The 20562-nt window shown below is 38.1% G+C and overlaps 1 protein-coding gene across 2 annotated transcripts in view; it reads right to left on the reverse strand.

The window, feature by feature from the left end:
• LOC102734228 (centrosomal protein of 112 kDa) overlaps positions 1–20562 on the reverse strand; it is a 115655-nt gene that overhangs the window by 22248 nt on the left and 72845 nt on the right. For both annotated transcript variants that reach the window (XM_081804650.1, XM_081804649.1), the window contains 4 exons: positions 17317–17403; positions 14829–14928; positions 11487–11605; positions 4865–5008 (listed from right to left, as the gene is read on the reverse strand). In XM_081804650.1, the coding sequence (XP_081660776.1) occupies positions 4865–5008; positions 11487–11605; positions 14829–14928; positions 17317–17403 (450 nt within the window). The remainder of the gene's footprint in view (positions 1–4864; positions 5009–11486; positions 11606–14828; positions 14929–17316; positions 17404–20562) is intronic.

Consider the following 20562-nt stretch of genomic DNA (forward strand, 5'->3'; position numbering starts at 1 on the left):
AATAAAAAAAAAATTATAGCAAACAAAAAAAAAAAAAAAGAATTCCACTAACAGAGTCTAAAATTGCAATAAAGCCATCCACAGGCTTTCAGTGTGTCTAAACACTGATATGAATAGAGCCCTATATTTTACAGCTGTCACCTCCCCAAGCATCTAATAATTTGGCTATAATTTTCATATTTATAAGTTCTAACATATTGTTTTAAAAACTCACTGTTTACATGTTTTAATTATGAATTTCACACAAGAAAATCCTTGCCAATACCAAAAGACGTTAAGTCTAATAATCTATACAAGTATCTGCTTACAACAAATGGCAATGAAACAAAACAAGACTCAACAAAAAAAAAAAAGAAAGAAAAAACCTGAAAGAACAACAAAACCAAGAAACTAATTCTCAGTGACAGTCCCATCTTTCATCTTAAGCCATGCCTTGAACTCTACCTTATTTAATTATTAAATCAGGAGCTGCTCAGCAAGATCTGTCTAGTTTTGATGATTCTTAAATTCAATCCTGCTAACAGACTCTGTCCATTTTTCTCTATATTTACTGTTACCTAATGACAAGGTCTGAATGCTAATTTTTAACTTCAAATTTCATTAAAAATAGAATGAAGTTACTTTGACAATGACCACTTGGCTCCAAAGCATCACTTTTCTTTACATCCCAAATGTATAAAAATTAAAAATTCCACTGTGAAAGATCTTGCTCTTATATTATTTAATTAATAAAATATAACTCTGTAAGTCAACATTTTAGGCAATCAAGTTTCAACTTTAAAATTATTATGTTTAATTCATGTTTGTAAAAATTTAGGATGTTGAGATGGCAAAAATGTATTTCAGATATAAATTTCATGTTTGTTCATGGATGTTGGATACATCATTATATTTATTATCCCGAAAATAAATTCTTGAATTTTTTCTTTTACCCCAATAAACCTGATCCACCCCTAGCCTTCTGCATTGCACTTAACAGCATCCTCATTTGCTGGCTGATACCTATGTCCAAGCCAGCCCCTCTCTTACCTAAACTACAATAATAGCTTCCTAATTGGTCTCCCTGCTCCCATTCTTGGCCCCTCACACTTTTTTCTCTGCCTAGGGCCAGAGAGACATGTTTAAAATATTAGTCAGATGGCATCAATTCCATGTGCTCAACCCATTAAAAAATTCAATACAAATATACTAAAAATTCACTGAATTGTACACTTTAAAATAATTTTGTAATATATAAATTATACCTCAATAAAGCTGTTTAAAAAAAAAAGAATCAATTACAATGGTCTACACAGCTTTCTCGGATTTGTGCCCTAACTTCTTTTCCTACCACGCCCCCTTCTGCTTCCAGTGCTTAGTTTACATTGCCCCCTTGCTGTTCTCTGAACTTGCCCAACACATCCCAGTGTTAGGATCTTTGCACTGGCTGTTCCTTCTGCCTGAAATGCTGTTCCCATATTATCACATGGATTCCTCCGATACTTCCTTGGGTCCCTTTGTAAATGCCCCACCTTCAGAAAGACTTTCCGTGACTGCCTTACCTGTGGTAGCAACCTCCTCCACTCTATCCCCTCACACCAGAGTAGCTCAACCTTTTTTTTCTTTTAATTATTGCTCCCTTAATTAAGGAGGCTTTTTAGTTATTTTTTCTTTTAGTTGTTCCTTACCCTGAAATTTTAATACCCCAGACTTGCTGTATATAAACTGTGCCCACTGGAATGTCACAAACCACTATAATATCTAAAATTTCTTTTATCCCAACAACCAATGGATACCCCCTTGAGGACAAGGTCACCTCCATTTACAAGGCAGGTCTTAAACTGAATTCTTTTTCATCAGAACACTTATCACCACTGGACAGTTATACTTCTTTATTGGCTGTCACCTGCACAAAAATGTGAGCATTGTGGAGAAGGACTTTTTGGTCACCACTATGGCTCCAGTACCCAGTATAATGCCTGGCATGTTTTTATAATAGACTACATATGTCTCTTGGATTTACTGTGCTTTAAATAGGGAGGAGGGGGTGACCCTCAGGGTAGAAGGCCCTGGAAACTGTTGTTGTTGAGTTGTAGGAGCTCCTTACATATTCTGGATGTCAATCCCTTAACCACATATGTGATTTGCAAATACATTTGCTCTGCTTGAAAAAAGAAGAAAACAAGAGGAGGAGGAGGAGGCCAGCAGCAAATGAAAATACTGGATATGAAAAAATATAGTAGCCAAATAAAAGGTGTAATAGACACAATAAGCAGAAGGAAACCTACTAAAGAATTAACTGGTGAGAGTAAGATCAGAACAGAAAACCATCCCAGGAGTAGAGAATAGGAAGGACATGCAAGGAGGTAGAAAGCATAAAATAAAACCTAAGAGGTAGGAACAACAGATCTTTTTGGAGGAACAATGGAAATAAATTTCTCTGAACACAGATTTTTTTTTAATTATGTTCAGTTAGCCACTGTATAGTACATCGTTAGCTTCTGATGTAGTGTTCAATGATTCATTAGTTACATGAAACACCCAGTGTGAACACAGATTTAAAGGGCTCAAATAATGCCCAAAAATCCACACCGAGGGACATCAGAGTGACATTTAACATTTATAAAAGTCAAAGATATTTGCTGATGTTCAAAACTGCTCATATCTTCTATACTTAAAAACCATTTTAGGCCATACTTCTTCTAATATTTTTCTTTTAGTGTTGTTCTATTATCTTCTGGTCAAATATTGAGTTGAGAAAATCTGAGGGAAGCTTAACATTTTCCCGTTTTAAATGACCCGAGTTTTTTATGTTTTTCCTTTATTGGGGGGGGCGGGGGGTGTTGTGGAAAGAGTTTCAATCTGGCCATTCAAAGGATTCTAAAGAGTCTCAAGGACTCCCCAGGACGTGCTCACCATACTCTAAGAACTGCTGTGGTATGAAATATCTTCCGAAAATAACCTCAAGTCTTCTGCTAAGATCCCAGGCTTCATAAAGGAGGTGGGAGAGGGGATAGAAAGATCTGGTTGTTTTTGGTTGTTAATTTTATCATTAAAAAAGTTTTATTATGGGACATTTCAAACACATACAAAAGTAAAAGGAATAGTATGATAAACCCACTTGTGTCCAGCACCCAAAGTCAACATCTAGCTGCTTCCTAAACAAACTTCCTAGGAATCCAATGTGTTGAAGCACCACCTGCACCTCCTCTCCCAGAGGTGACTGGTGCTGACGAGTCCTGAGCCTCTAGGAGAACCCCTGGTGTCATCCAGTTTGCTTGTAGATTTCTTCAATGCTGATTTAGGGTTCCGCTTCCTTGAACTGGTCAGTTTCAATTCACCCATTGCCTTTCCAACTCCCAAAATTTTATTACTTCCATTATGCTCTTTGTCCTTCTGGGTTTACACCTTCTTCTTTATCCCTTTACTATCATTTTTGTGGGAGGGGATGGAGGCCAACACAATCTTCAACCGGCCATCTTTAAGCAAATGTTGATTAACTTCTTGAATTGATCATTTTCTCATTTATGTCTCTCTTGATTATCATTCTTGTATGTTACATTTTCAAAGATAATATTTAAAAATTATCTATTGAGCACTTACTATGTAACTTAATTTATGTATATTAATTTATTAAAAATCTCCAACAAGGACGCATGGGTGGCTCAGTTGGTTAAGCATCTGCCTTCAGCTCAGGTTGTGATCCTGAGGTCCCGGGATGGAGCCCCGCATCAGCTCCCTGCTTCTCCCTCTACCTCTGCCCCTCCCCCCCGCACTCTCTCTCTGTCTCTCATGCCCTCTCTCTCTCTCTCTTAAATAAATAAATAAAATCTTTAAGAAAAATTTCCAACAACATCTATTACACTGTACTACTGTTATCCTATCTAACAGATGAGGAAAATTAACATGTGAAGAACTCACATGGCACTCAAGTTAGTAAGCCAGGATTTGAACCCAAAACCCTAAAGCCCAAGTTCCAAGTCACTGTGGATCCTGCTTCCCATTTCTTTAACTCTGCGAGATAGGCTGTAGAACTGGTCTAGGGGTCTCCAAGACAAGCCAGAGAAACCGACTCTTGTTCAAATTCCACAGCTTTAAATTCAAGGAAGTCCACGGCCCAGCCAGGTTGGCCTGAGTGGACTGTCAGTGGAAAATAAGAACTGTGTTCATGCCTAGGACACAAGGTTCTACCATTCTATAAGGTCAGATCGTATATAGGAACAAGATTGATGAGGTGTACTTGCCTCAGATGTGAGGAGCCCTGTCCATGTACCCATGAGCCTACCTGTTTCAGCCTTATGTATTTTAGGAAGTCAGCTAACCTTCTCAAAGGCTGAAGATGCTCACTCTCTCAGACCTATCCTCCGCAACCAGGTGTTCCCTGAGGTGGCTCTTGAGGGGAATGCTTCATCTTTCCTTAGAGAAAGTGACTGGTCTCTCTGCTGTGTACTCTGGTGACCTCCTTCTGTATCCTCTCAGGAAGGGAACTTTTGGGGCCTACCCATGTGATATCTGCGTCTGTCCCTCAATCAAGTTGAAATGAAACAGGAGGAAGGAAGGAAGGAAGGAAAGGAGGGAGGGTCTCTAGACTGAAAGTCAGTAAAAACAACAACAACAACAACAACAAGAAAAAAGATTTGTAAAGGCTTCTGGGGGTTAAGAAGAGAAACAGTGGCACTGAACAATCCAGAGTGAAATCCCACAGTAGACTTCAAGAGACTGTCCATTGTTGCATATAATTCTGTATCAAGTCAGAAGGTAAAATGTTTTTTTAAAATTCTATAACACATTTATTTATGCACTGCACACATTGAGGAAGCATGGAGTCATGGAGATTAATAGGATAGTTACTAGAAACGGCAAGAAAAGGAAAAAAAAGACTCACCGTGGACTGTGTCTGGGCCATGTATTCACCTTCCATTTTATTCAGACGCACGTTTGTGTCCTCGAGCAACTCTTGAATATTTTCTGTGTGCCGCTTTTGAAGATCAAACTTTTCCTTTTCCATTTCTGCGACGGCATTGTGGAGCTACACAGTGAATTCAAGAAGTGACTCTTTCACTATTATTATAGAAGAGGCTACTTTGCAATTCAGAAAAAAATGTTTTCCTATATTTCTCTATTTATTTATTTGGTGACCTGAACAATAAAAGATATAAAACTCATAAATAAACATTCCAAGTAAAGAGATTATATAAAAGATTGTTATAAGATTTATATAAAAAGAGTATATAAAAAATTGTTAAGAAACTATTTTTTTCAGGGTGCCTGGGTGGCTTAGTCGGTTGAACATCCAGCTCTTGATTTCGGCTCAGGTCATGATCTCGGGTTCGTGAGACAGAGACCTGCATCGGGCTCCATGCTCAGCAGGAAGTCTGCTTGAGATTCACTCTCTCCCTCTCCCACTGCCCCTAACCCCACTCTCTCTCTCTAAAATAAACAAATCTTAAAAAAAAAAAAAAAAAAGAAACAATTTTTCTTGACTTCCCTGAGCTGAAAATTTTAATGAATAAACAAATATTAAACGGAATTATCCACCTCAGGTAGAAACAGTAAATAAATCAGACAGATAACACAATGCCTCGGCTGAACAACACTAGTATTTGCCTGAAATCAGGAAACAGAAGTATTTAGAATATTGTTATTGACTAGGAATATTATCTCACTGTCGGGATTTTCATCTCGTTTGCACAAAATTTTGCACAAGAGTAGTGTTAAAAATGCTTTCCCCTTCACCCTAACCCCTGACAAGTAACTATTTTTACCCATTCCATAATCTATACAAAAGTAGATTTAAAGATGGCATTTATAAATCAAATAGGGAAAGAGTTTGCTAAGTAGAAATGTATACTACATGTCCTCCTGTATACTGGTCTTTTTAAGATTATGTATCCACTGTTTAAATGTATGAAGCACCAAAATATCTATTTAACTAAGGTAAGGAAAACATGGTTCAGTGGATAGCTTCCAAAGGGAATTAAAAATCTGCTCCCAGCCTGGGGACATTCCTTCACTTATCTTAACGGGAGTGAAATTCTGAATCTAACTCCTATCCCCACACCTAACCCCAGGCTCACTCAGTTGGTGGGGAGGGAAAAAGTCCAGAAGGGTTTATAAGATTTGATTTCCTATTCATGAATAGGAGAGACAAGGATACAACACATGCATAGAGATTCTGATTTGACTAGGAAGGTACTGAACTAACAGGGAAAACCCTGAGACATGGTGGGAACTCGAGGCAGAATGCGGGCAGTAGTTGTGCTCATTATTGGCAAGGGCCCCAAGAACTTTTCTCATTTCTAGCTGAACAGCAAAAGTGGGGATGGCCCAGTATTAGCTACACAAAAGAAGACCCTTGGGTTTCACAAATTTCACATATGCAGTTTGGGCTATTTTTGAGTGGTACCCAAAATCCCTGATATGTTGGGTTTATATTTTTGCCAAAGTCTGTTTCAAATTGGTGTTACATCTGATATTCAGAAGTCAGTCACTTAATTGGCCCATGAATGTGGCCAAGCCCACAGCATCTGAATTTCAGTGCTGTCGACTGACCTATGTAGTAACTCTGACAAAGTGATCGAAAGGTCACTTAGAATTTTGTGGTTTTACTCATGTTGTAGTGGTTTCTTTATGTTTGTGGTCTCCCAGAGGTCCTAGGACATATGCCTACCGAATGCTGCAAATCTACTCCATCTAGTAGTCCATTAGTGCATTGTGGTTTCTTGGGTGCATCCCACAATTGATTTACAAGGGGACTGTGCCTGTTGAAGCTGGAGGAATGTCTGTAAGTCAGCCCGAATTATCTCATCCAGGGAACTCAGAGTTAAGACTGCAAGGGTAAACATGATCCTGGCAGAAACACGTATGCTCTAATTTGGCAGACACGTCTGAGGATCAAGCAGGTATATGTAGTCTAATAATCTGACCGGAGATGACTAATACTCAAGTATTCACCCGGAAATTTTATTAGTATCTACCACGTACCGGGCACAACACATCACTGAGAGTTTTCCCAGACGTAGCAATGAATTGCGGTCCAGGTCACTTGGTCTGGGAGGCTTTAAAGGGCAAACATTCCCCTGAGGGATAGGCTGTTTTAGCAGCAGGTATTATTTGTCATGCTCTGAAGTAGAGACCTTGCTGAGATTTATTAAGCCATCGGGATGCCACCAGGGCCCTGATAATGAGGAGATCTACCCATTTTTTTAGCCAGGGTTTGGCAATGGGTACGGGGGATGCAGAAGACCTTCCCAGCATCCTACATATGGGTCTTACGCCTGGACATTTGACCATGTAGTTGTCTCATGCAGGAAGGGACGCAGAGAAACCAGGAATCTGTCTAAATAGATGGAGAAGCACTGGAAAAGCCCACAGGTGAGTGGTGCAGCCACTCTGGAAAACAGGCAGTTCCTTGAAATGTTAAACACAGAATCACCATATAACCCAGAGATTTCACTCCTAAGGGTACACCTGTGAAATAACAGAAAAAATTGTTCCTGGAACAGAGCTAAAATCCCTGTAATGTCCTAAGTGATAAGAGCACTACAAGCATCTTTTGTTCTAATATTTGGTCTTTGACCCTGGTTCCGGGCCTAGAGCTCCTAAATCCCTTAGAATTTCCTGGGTGATAGGAGTGTGTGTTGTTCTAATGAGACAACTTTGGATGGGCTCTTGGATAGCTTCAGGATGGGGGCTGGTGACCTAGATGGTCAAGCCACACGATTAGAAGCTTATAACTTTCAGCCCCATTTCCCCATCCTCTAGGAAGGGGAGAGTGGCTAAAGATTAAGTTTACCATTGCTCCTACCTGTGTAATAAGGCCTACCCAAAAGTTTGGGGCTTGGAGAGATTCTGGGTTGGTGAACACATGGAGGTACTCAGGGGGTGATGTGCCAGGAGAGAGTGAGGAAACTCTGTGCCCCTTCCCACATACCTAGCCCGGTGTATTTTTTCGTCTGGTTATTTATCAGCATCTACTATTACACCCTTTATAATAAAACAGTAAGGGCAAGTAATGTTTCCCTAAGTTCTGTGAGCTATTCCAGCAAATCACAGAGCCCAAGAAGGGTTTCACGTTATTCCTATTTATAGCGGCTTGGTAAGAAGTACAGGTAACAACCTGGGACTTTTGATTGACATCTGAAGTGGGGGCAGTCTGGTGGGATTTAGCCCTTACCTTGTAGGATCTGACACTAACTAACTCTAGGCAAATAGTGTCAGATTTAGTTGAGTTATAGGACATCCAGTTGGCATCCAAGAAAATTGCTTGATGTGCAGAAAACCCACATATCTGGAGTCAGAAGTATTACGAGTGTATGAGTGAAGGAAAACATAGACAGTGTTTTTCCCCATACAATAGCCAAGAGAAAAGAAAACATATGGCCACACAAAAACTCATACACAAATTTTCACAGCAGCATTGTCATGATATCCAAATAATGGAATCAATTCAAATGCCCATCAACTGATGAATGGATAAACAAAATGTGGCATGTCCATTCAATGGCTTATTCAGCTTTAATGCTGACTGAACTCCTGATTTATGCCACAACATGATGAAACTTAAAAACATGGTAAGTGAGAGAAGTCAGTCACAAAATGCCACGTAGTTGTGTGATTCTACAGGCAAAACTCTAGAGACAGAAAGTGGATTAGTGGTTGTAAGAGGCTGGAGGAAAGGGAAACAGGAAGTGACTGCCCATGGGTTTCTCTCTGGGATGACAGAAATGTCCTAGAAATTAGATAGTGACGATGGTCACACAATTTTGTAAATATAATGAAAACCACTGAACTGTACACGCACTTTTTTTTTTCTTTTTTTTTTTTAAAGATTTTATTTATTTGACAGAGAGAGATAGCGAGAGCAGGAACACAAGCAGGGGGAATGGGAGAGGGAGAAGCAGGCCTCCTGCCGAGCAGGGAGCCTGATGCGGAACTCGATCCCGGGACCCCGGGATCATGACCTGAGCCGAAGGCAGACGCTTAACGACTGAGCCACCCAGGCGCCCCTGAACTGTACACACACTTTAAAAGGATGAGCTTTGGGGCGCCTGGGTGGCTCAGTCGTTAAGCGTCTGCCTTCGGCTCAGGTCATGATCCCAGGATCCTGGGATTGAGCCCCGCAATGGGCTCCCTGCTTGGTGGAGAGCCTGCTTCTCCCTCGCCCACTCCCCCTGCTTGTGTTCCCTCTTTTGCTATCTCTCTCTGTCAAATAAATAAAAACAAATAAATAAATAAATAAATAAAAGGATGAACTTTATGGTGTGTGAATCATACTCAATGTTTTTAAAGGCCCACAGATTAGAAATAGCATGGTAGAGTCAAATAACTGGGAAAGTTCTGTGAAGCCAGTCCAAAAGTACAAGAAGTGTAGGGTTGTGACAGAAGGTGAGGCTTGTGAGATCCAGAGTTATCAGTCATGAAGAGCCCTGTCAATTTCCTACTGGGAAGGCACTGGAGTGCTTTAAACATGGTGGTGAGGGAAACCAGATGTGTGTTAGAAAGACCATCGGTGTGGTGTATTGTGGGGCGTGGACTAAAGAGGGGCAGAGTTACAGCAAACCTAGGAAGGGGCGATGGTCTCTGGAACTAGGGAGGGGACAGTGGTGAATAACAAAACAAGCAGAGTGAACAAAACAAGTAGAACTTGGCAAGTGATTGGATATGAGAGATGAGGCAAAAAGAAAAGCCTAAGCAGCTGGGCAGACAGCAATGCCACAGGGAACAGGGAATAAGGGAAAACCCCTAGGAGGAGACTGGTTTAGCAACAAAGGAAGAAGATGGGGTTTGGCGAGAACAATGGGATTTAGATCAAGGAGAGACCTTAAGTAGGTAGTTGGATAGCGGACTTGGAGTGAGAGATGTTGGATGGAGATTTCTATGAGGGACACTATGGAGTACATGTACACATAGGCAGGCACACACACACCATACATACCCACGTGCATGCACATACATGCACACACGTGCACACTCACACCACCTGTCCATATAGATGCTTAATAACTTTCTAATGAATGACTGCATACATTACAAAGTAATTTAGTATCAAAAAATTATCATCTGCTTATTAATTTTTGGTACCTATCTTGCTTGCACCAGGTTTTCACCTCAGATTTACATGCAATTGTACTTCACAAAAAAGAACTTCAATCACATTTGCAGTGCATTCATATCCACTAATTACTGTGCAGCTGTAAGAAAGATTTGTTCACCCAACTGAAGGAATAAAATGTACCCTCGTACATAGGAGAAGGCAGAAAACTTTTCTCTTCCAAGAAGACCTGGCAATTTAAACTGAAAAATAAGGAACTAGGGAATCCGACAAAGGGAGGAAGGGGACCGGCTATGTATGCAATGTACCTGCAACAAACACAAAAATATGCCAAATTTATAGAAAAGATAAAACCAAAATGTGAGAAAGAGGGAAAAAAACACATAAATTGACAAAATAAAACCAGAAAAGAGCTAATTCTCCACATCCTGATATATCTGCAGTGCACTTCCCAGACTCGTCCTAAAGCTGCCGTCACCAGGACATATTACAGACCCACAGTGTCTGCTTGGAAAGACATTTATAACTTTCAGTAAAATATGCTGAACCCAGACTATAATTGAGAGAATATGAGTTAACAATATCTTTACGACAGAATACCTCAAAAGAAGTGACATACTTTATTTTAAACACATATTGTAATTTGAAATAATGGCTTAAGGGCTTAAGTGAAGTACTATACAACTATGTGAGATTTGTTCATAAGAAATATTTTTATTACATTGCTCTTGGCACTGCTAATTCATATGAAAATATTTTTCTTAATTAAATTAAATGATCCTCCAAGAATAACCCATCCACTACTGATTTTGTTTACATCAAAAACAAGTTTATACTATAATTATTGTGTTATCTGAAATTTCAGAAAAGAAATGATCCAATGGCCTAAATCCAAAATTAAAATAAGGTAAAATCGGGGCGCCTGGGTGGCTCAGTTGGTTAAGCGACTGCCTTCGGCTCAGGTCATGATCCTGGAGTCCCGGGATCGAGTCCCGCATCGGGCTCCCTGCTCAGCGGGGAGTCTGCTTCTCCCTCTGACCCTCCCCCCTCTCATGTGCTCTCTCTCTCTCTCTCTCATTCAAATAAATAAATAAAATCTTTAAAAAATAATAATAAAAATAAAATAAAATAAGGTAAAATCTCCAAAACTTATCCTACTACCTTTTCCCTGCTAATTTTTCTTAAAAACTATAGACTATGACAAAAAATTTAGAACATGAAATTCAAGAATTAGTCAAAAGTTTTCTAAGTGAAAACTACTTTATAAACCATTAGACTTCTAGAAGAAAATATACCAAAACATGAACAATATCTAGACAGTTGGTCTTCAATTTTATTTTATTTTTTTCATACTTTTCTGTATATTCTGTGAGCATCCATTATTTTTATAATAAAATATTTTATTCTGAAGCATAAACCTTTGTATTTTCCATCATAATTTTATGACGCTTACCTTTTTTTCCCAATCATTATTCAGAGATTCTGTACTCTGTTCACATATCTTTTTTAGCTCTGTAATCTGGTTTTCTTTGGTCTCTCTGATAACTTGACAGTCACGAATAAGGGCCTGAACTGTCAAAAATGATGAAAACATAGTTAAGCCAATCCTAGCTACCTCATAAGAGTCTGATGACAAAAAATATGGTTCACCAGTTAACAGATAGTTCCATTTTTCTGCAAGTCTTCTCAATTGTCTAAAGTATCTCTTATTCCTTCCTTTCTCCATTTCTGGTTGAATCCATTATTACTCACTCTCTAGACAATTTTAACAGTGTGCTGGCCTTCGTATCATTCCCTTCCAGTGGGCCCTCCACTGCTCTGAGAGGCCTTTCTACAGTGAAAATCCAGCCCTGTTACTCCCAGACTTGAAATCTTTCTGCAGCTTCCCTCACCTAAAAGGTAAAAGCCAAAAATCTCTAATACGGAAAACAACTCATCATGATCTGACTGCTTCCTGGCCGTATCTCTCACCACTTCCATATTTTTAACCTTGTACTGTAAACACACAAACCTATCTGCAGCTTCCTGAGGCCATATTCTTTCATCTATTCACGGCCTAACTGATCATTTATTATGTGGAATGCCCGTCCCTCCCTTGTTGAAAAACCGCTACTTATCCTTGGTCTCAATTCGAGTATCACCTTCTTTATGACCCATTCACCAACCAGATTTCTCCCCTTGGAGGGGCAGAAAGCAACTCCTCCTCATTCCCAGGGAACCTCATCTATTTCTCCAATAAATCACTTATTACTTTATATGTTATAATGGCTTACTTGCCTATCTCCTGAGGAGAAAGATATTTCAACTTTTTATCTACAGGGCATAACAAACACTGCCACACAGGCAAGGACTCAAAAAGATGTGTCCTGGATACACAGATGGAGGAACTCATCATTCCAATATATCATTACTCCTAGATACGTTAAAATCATTGCCAAGGTTTATGTTACTGAAACAAAATAGACTGTAAATATATAAAACATTTGCCTTATAAATCATTTAAATTTCTATCTTCTTTTTTTAAAGAACTGTCGCTGATTTAAGTGAAAATTTGTTTAATATATCATGTAAAATAAATTCTGGAGGGTAAAATAAATTCAGTTGTACGTTTGCTTGAATGTACTATTTTTCCTAGCTTACTGAATATGTTCTTCACTTTCTTTAAGATTGCAAAATTTTCATAAACATTTACATAGAAACTTCTTTCACTCATGTATCTCAACTATGCAACCAACACAGGAGGGGAAAAGGCGAAGAATTCAAGTTAACCGAATATTAGTTTTTAATATCTACAACATTTTACTTCACAATCCCAAAATTAAAAGTAAGATCTGTTTGCAATTCAAAAAGCCTTAGGAAATACTATTTTTAAACCTTAGGCATGTTTAAATTGCCTGGTTTGAATCAGGGTAAGAAACGAAAACCTAGAAAAAAATTTTAAATATTTTTGTAGCCACTGATATTTGGCAAAAGAACCTGAACAAATTTCTAATTACTTTCACCAACATTTAAGGCTGGAAATAAACCTAAAAATATCTATTTCATTAGTTAACTTATATACGTAATTGCCACCCTAAATTTCAAGGGCATTACCGTTCTCTCAGATACATTCAGGCTTGGCGGTTTGGGAGAGAGCCAGTAAGTTCCATATGGAAACCCTAAACAGAAAGCTCTCCCATCGCTTATATCTTACCATTCACCAAATCCTCCAAAATATCTTCTTCCCTTCCACTCTCACTAGCCTCCTCGCCCCTGCCATCATTCAGGTATTCTGGGTCCTTATCATCTCACATGCAAAGTTACCAAAGCATGGAAGCACAACATCCTTGAGTTGGAAGGGACTTTATATATTATTTATTCCAACCTCACCATTTTATAATGAGTAAGCCATAGCCCAGAAACTTCCTGATGTCATATAGCAGACATTGAACACCAGGGCTAGGATTAGAGCCCATGTTTCTAAGTGGAATGCACTCTTGCTCTCTCTCACTTTCTCTCACTCTTCCTCACTCTCTCTCTCTCTCCTGCTGCCTCTATTATAACAGACTAGAAACCAGCCTCACTTTGTTTGGCACACCCACCGTTATCAGGCTACTTCTCCTAAAACATGAGGTCCTAAAGCTCACCTCTCAAAAATCTTCTCTGACTCTCCAGCATCAACAGGATAAACTTGAAACTTCTAAGCCTGAAATTCAAGGTCATACTTAAGTCAGGACAAGTCCTGTGTCTAGTCCTTTGCAATCCTTCTCCTAATGCACGGGACCATCCCCTCCAGCCCAGCGGTTCTGCAGCATCCTTCCTACACCTGACGACAGAGCATTCCTATCCCTGTACCTGTAACTCTTCTCTCGAACTAATCAAATCTTACAAAACTTTTAAAGTTCCTTTCTCCAAAACATATTTTCATCAACACTCACTCTCTCTGCCTACCTGTTGCATTTCAGTGTTTAACCTACAGTCATAGTCAATTTTTACACTTGATTACATGCTTTATTTTCCTTCGTAATGGAAGTGGGAATGGGGAATACTTTTTAAATGTTTGTTCTGTCAGTCACGATACCAGCATATACCACAAGGCTTAAAGTAAATACTTAATGCAATGAATTTTATTAGACCACGAGGAGTAATTTCCCTAGACTTCCCTGTGAAAGCCAGTAAGCTCTAATCTATAACCCACCCAGGGCAGCTCCAGTCCAATAAGGAGAGAAAATTAGGAAGAGGGAGGAACAGTGACAGACTCCTTAACCAAACCAACCATCACTGCCGCCACCATCACCCATACATACACATACCTACACACACATACACACATACACACCACATCCCCCCCGACATACCCCCCCCCACACACCACACCCCATACACACACCATACACACACATACACCAACCACACACACCATACACACACATACACACATACACACCATACACACCCAAATATACACACACCACACACCCTATACGTACACATATGTACACACACACCACATACCCCCCCCACACACCACCTACACATACACACCATACACACACACACACACACCACATACCCCATACACACACCCCATGCCCCCCACACACGCATACCACATACCCCATACCCACACACACACCATACACACGTATCACACCATACACTTCATACACACACAGAGTTTTTTCTCAGTTGTATGAAAGCCCACATAAACATCCCCATGTCATGTTAAAAGGTCAAAAATAAAATTTTACTTGATACAGCCACTAAAATAAAATGGAAATGTTTTTAAAAAATTAATGTAACCATACAACATCACCTTTTTTTTCAAGTTTTCTAATAGTCTCCTCCATCTCATTTTGTTTCTTTTTGTATAAAGTTTTCAATTCTTCTATTTCATTATTCTTTCTTCCTAAAATCTGCAAATGAATTTAAAATGTTTTAGTAAACTATTTTTTATACATAGAACACATAACTTTTTTAAATAAGCACAATATTTTTTGCAAATCTCTCAGCTAATCCCATAAATGGTTTCCCAAAAAAAGATGTAAAAATTGTATTTTAGTGCACTGAGAAAATATCAAATATACTAGAATAATTGATTACTGAAAGAAATATGTTATCAGCTTCCAATTTTCATATATTAAGTTTTGAGAATATAAATAATAAATTAGGTGATTCTCTAAAATACAATTCAGAGATTAAAGGGTCATAAAGTAGCAGAGAGAAGCCATCAGAAAATCGGCATGTTGGTGCAACACGATCCACCCCCCACTGCACAGGGACAGAACAACTTCAGATGAGTGGTCCCTGGATCCTCCCTCCCTCTGGTGTCCTTTCTTTTTCATGCACAATAACAAGAATCCCCAGACACATGGGAAGATGAGCTGTATTAGGTTTCTTTTATATCTAGTTCTGCTATTATGAATCAAAAAAATCAGTTCAAAATAAGTCAAAAATTGCATGAATATTTTACATCGTTAATTGTATTGTGCCAGAAGTTTTAAATGAATTGTTTTATAAGATTTAATCATGATTTTATACTCCTAAATACATCTGTACACACATGCACAAAAAAAAAGAAAAGAAGAGAAAAAGAAAACCTGGAGAAATAACCAAAATGTAGTAGCTAGCAAGTAGGACCAAAAATGTGCTAACAAAGGGGAAAAAAGAAAACCAAACAGAGGCAGGAGTATGAATATCCACTTTTCTTATGGTTGGAGTATATTTCCTATACACCCAAATTCAGCTTAAAAAAAAAAAAAATGGCAGGGGGCATTATTCACCACCGTCTAACCAACTTTTTCTTAGTGCTTTTATTACCAGCATTTTACTTTACCTTTCATGGTTTTAGTTCCACCTCTAAGAATGATTGGTAAATAAGAAAAGGAGCCAGTTTGATCCCAATGTTCATAAAGAAGCAAAAAAGGAAAAGAATGTATGCAAAAAGGTAAAACACTCTAATTTTGTTCCTTCCCAATTCCTGACACTTAGAAAATGCCTTCTAAGCAACAAACTGATGAATATACTTTCCAAATCTGGCATAAGATCAAGGATTTTATTTATATTTTACCTGGCGTTTCAAACTAGTTGCATTGCTTTCTTTTTTCATGCAGAATTTATTTTAAAAGAGAAATTCCTGGAAAGAATTTTATTATTAAATGTTTTTCTTAGAATAGATTTTTGTAATGGACATACCGAGAAGCCTATTTCAAACTCTATTACCGTGATTTTTCCAAATATATTTTTATACTTACTTATCTTATACATCAATAGATTCTATTTCATTTGGATAGATATATTAAAATTATATTACTAAATCTCTAACATATTTGTGATAGAGAGCTGTTTTTATCTAACCAATTTAAGCTAAGGTAAAATTCTAGTAAGAGCAGAAAGTTATACTGGCCTTTAAATGTGAACAGGAAAGAAGAAAGAAAAAGGAAAAGGATTCAATATTTTTTCTCTTTCTAATTTTCAATCAGTGGTTTCCTTCTTTTGCTTTTAAAGAAAATGAGCCAAATATGCACCTGAATAAATATTAATATATTTTCAGCTTTTAAGAGAGCTTGGGTATGTGATGTGTGGCCTCAAGTCCCTGCCACCATCTCTGTCACTCAGTTTTGGGAGGCTTTGCTGTGAAACAGAAAATGCCAAGTTTCTATTTGGATTAACCTTCATGTATTAAAATATATAAAAATACCACTCAGTTTTTTAAATCAATACTAAAATACACTAATCATTCAAATTCCATGTGGGATAACAATAAATTAATTATTGGTGCTGTGCCCATTAAGAAGAAAAATAAGTTTTCTTTAAAAAAGCAAACTGAAACATTAAAAGGCATAAATCCAATGAGCTAGTGAACAAAGAAGCCTATATTCCATGCTACCATCACAATGCACGCAGTCTATACCAAACAGAACTAAATCCAAAAGTTCTTTTTCCAATTAAAAAGAAAATTTTAATTTCCAGAAACCCAAAAGAACATCAGACTATCAGACTAAAAGAAATGCTAGTGTTTACAGCTGATCTCTTCAGCTTTTACGAAAGGTAATGATAGAATGCAGATTACGGACTATAAGAAGGCCAGCCTTCAAACAACAGAGGAAGAACTAAAAGGCAATTGAAACCATAAGGATATTTACATAGACACATTTGTTTAGAAGATGAAGTTTAAAGATCAACTTTGGCCAAATTATTAATTTAGCAAATTCCATTTAAAGCACAGACTGTTATAAGTACGTAAATAAGTGGATGGTGGGATGAGGGTTACAAGACCTAGAATATTCCGGCAGATACCCTACCTTCTGAACGTCGGCATCATGTTTCTGCTGCAGTTTAAGCTTCTCCTCATGACATTTAGCTTCCAGCATTTTTGTTTTTATGTCCAACTTCAAGAAAAACATTTTAAAGGTGTTATTAACATACTTTTCCCTTTGGCAAAAGCACACAAATTAAAATAATTGCCGATGTGACAGTATCATTTTCCACTTTTTTCTTATGGCCACTGGTCTAGCAATCACATCATCTTACCAAAACTTTGGTTACATTCTTTGATTACCTCCAAGCTAACTTTCAAATAAATTTCACTGGACAGGCAAAACAGAGACTACTAAATACAGATTCAGCAGTTATCCCCACCCCACTCCACCCTCAAAAGAAGTCCTCTTAAATTTATATTTTGCTATAAATCCAATAGTAGTTTAGCCTTTGTTTACTATTTCTGAGCCTCTATGCAACCTTTTTACTTTTTTCTTTTCTCGTATCTACATGCTTATTAAAACTACTCTTATTTACCTACATACTTAAATATGACAATTTGAGAGTGGATGTCCACAATTATGGCATATTACTGATAATCACACATTTCTCTTAACAGATTTTCCAGTTCTGTCTCCTGGAATCATAGACCCTGACTACTTCAAGGAAGTAACTTAATCTCCTTTCGAGCATTCATTAACAACTCCTATCCTTATCAAACCAACACCTACTGTACCAGTGCTCTGAGCGAAGCCAGCCAAAATGTAACCAATCCTTATTGATAATAATGGGCACATCTCAGAATTAAAAGAATAATAGTGACAGGTTTTAAAATGAACAACATGAAATTGATTATCTCAAATGTGAAAGTGTTTGACCACCTGATTCCTTACCCTTTGAAAGAGTATATACATTGGAGTCTGACAGACCTCATTTCTATTTCGAATTCTAATCCCACTACATTAACTGTTGTGACTTTGGGCATGTCACCATTTTGAGATTTTATTTCCTCTCCTGCTAGTTAAGATTAATTACCCTTACCTCAACGAGCTGTGAAGCTTATTTTCAATGATATCACTTAAGTAACTATACTCAGGACAATGCTTGGCACAAAGTAGGTACTCAAAAAAATTAGTCTACAACCTTCAGGAAAATTTTCTTTTAAAATATTACAGGGACGCCTGGGTGGCTCAGTCGGTTAAGCGTCTGCCTTCAGCTCAGGTCATGATCCCAGGATCCTGGGATCGAGTCCCGCATCGGGCTCCCTGCTCTGCGGGGAGCCTGCTTCTCCCTCTGCCTCTGCCTCTCTCTCTCTCTGTCTTTCATGAATAAATGAATAAAATCTTTAAAAAAAATAAAAAATAAAATAAAATATTACAAATGTACTGTCAAAATACTCTCTTGAAAATTTCTGAAATACACTTTATATTTTTCAATTGCTGTTTCAAAAAAGTAATGAATCTGAACTTAAGATAAACAGGCATTATCAAATCAACATAGTAAAATGAAATTTAAAACTTTCACAAAGTTAACACAATCTCATGATTTTTTAAACACTGAGTGGTGGAGAGGAAAGCAGTCATCCATTTACTACACACAAGGAAAAAATTGTGAATGTTTCCATTCTTTTGCCTCTAACTCCCTTTGTTACTTCTTCCTCATTTTAGCAGAAAGGGGGCTGGGTGGTCTAAGTCCATGTGAAGATCCTCAACAGAAGCATTTTAGGAGTCTATTAAAAAATAATCAAACTCAAAAAAGCAATGTAAGCAGGCTGGGCAGACATGGGAGACACAGTTCATTGCCGTATCTTTCCCTAACACTTTCGAGAGAATTTGTCATACCCTCGGCTTCTGAGGGCCAGCCCTAAATGCCATGGATCTATGTTGCCATAACCCAACCCACCTCCTCCCATCTGTTCCACTTCCATCTTGGTTGACCAGATAAGGAATAAACACCTGACACATGCTTAACCAATCCATTAGTTAGAGAATAATCATTCCGATGCTCTCTCTCAAGAATCTGAACTAGGACAGCAAGTTAGTGACTTTGAGGAACAAACAAGTCCTAGAGGGGCAGCAATCAAAAGAAAGCAGATGAATCCATTATACAGAAGAGAGCAAAGCACATACACCAACATAACAAAGACCAGACACCATACAGCGTCTGAAATTTGAAGTAAGCAAACTCAGGCCCTAATAGTGTCCATGACAGTAGGAGTACTTAAATTCAAAGGTTTCCTACATTCCTTTTTATTTCAGGGAAACTTGATGGATCTCTGTTCTTGCAACCATACAGATATATCTAAATTTGATTTTTCTGCTATAATTTTTACTTTGGTATAATATTAAACTTAAAGAAAAGTTGCAATAATAGTACAAGGAGCTCCCATATACCCTTTACCCAGATTCGCAAACTGTTTATATTTTGCCTGATGTGCTTTATCATTTCTTACGCCTGTATCTATTTATAGACATAAATAAAATTATTTTCTGAACCCTTTGTGAGAAAGCTAGAGACGTCATGCTCCTCTGTCCCTAAAAAATTCAGTGTATATTTCCTTAAAACAAAGATGCTATCTCCTATAACCACAGCCATTATCAAAATCAGAAAATGTAACAGAACACAATAATATTACTTTTTTTTTTTTTTTAAAGATTTTATTTATTTGACAGAGAGAGCACAAACAGAGGGAGAGAGAGGGAGAAGCAGGCTCCCTGCTGAGCAAGGAGCCCGATGCGGGACTCGATCCCAGGACCCTGGGATCATGACCTGGGCCGAAGGCAGCCGCTTAACCGACTGAGCCACCCAGGCGTCCCCACAATAATATTACTTAATGCACAGTCTATAGTCAAGCTTTATCAATTATCACAATAATGCCATTAGCAAGTATTTTTTTCCCAGTCCAAGATCCAATTCAAGATCACGCATTAGCCTTAGGTATCATATCAACTGTATCTCCTAGGACAGCCTTTCTTTGTGTTTCTTGACCTTGACATTTTAGAAGAGTACAGCCAATCATTAAATGTCCCTCAATTTGGATTTGTCTAATGTTTCCTGATGACCAGACTTATTTTTATTAGATTTTAGCAAGATTAACACTAATGTGATGTTGTGTCCTTTTTCATTCCATCTTATTAGGAGGGGGGTGGTTTGTCCCAATATTGCCAATGTAACATTTGATAACTTGGCTAAGAGAGAGAACACCAAGTTATCATAAGGGTAGTATTAAAAAGAAAGTTTCTCTACTGCCATCCTAAAATAATGATAATAAAAGAGTATCTCTTTTCTAG

The sequence above is a fragment of the Leptonychotes weddellii genome, chromosome 15 (assembly GCF_054177405.1).
Source record: "Leptonychotes weddellii isolate Sample4059 chromosome 15, ASM5417740v2, whole genome shotgun sequence".
Classification (NCBI taxonomy): Eukaryota; Metazoa; Chordata; class Mammalia; order Carnivora; family Phocidae; genus Leptonychotes; species Leptonychotes weddellii.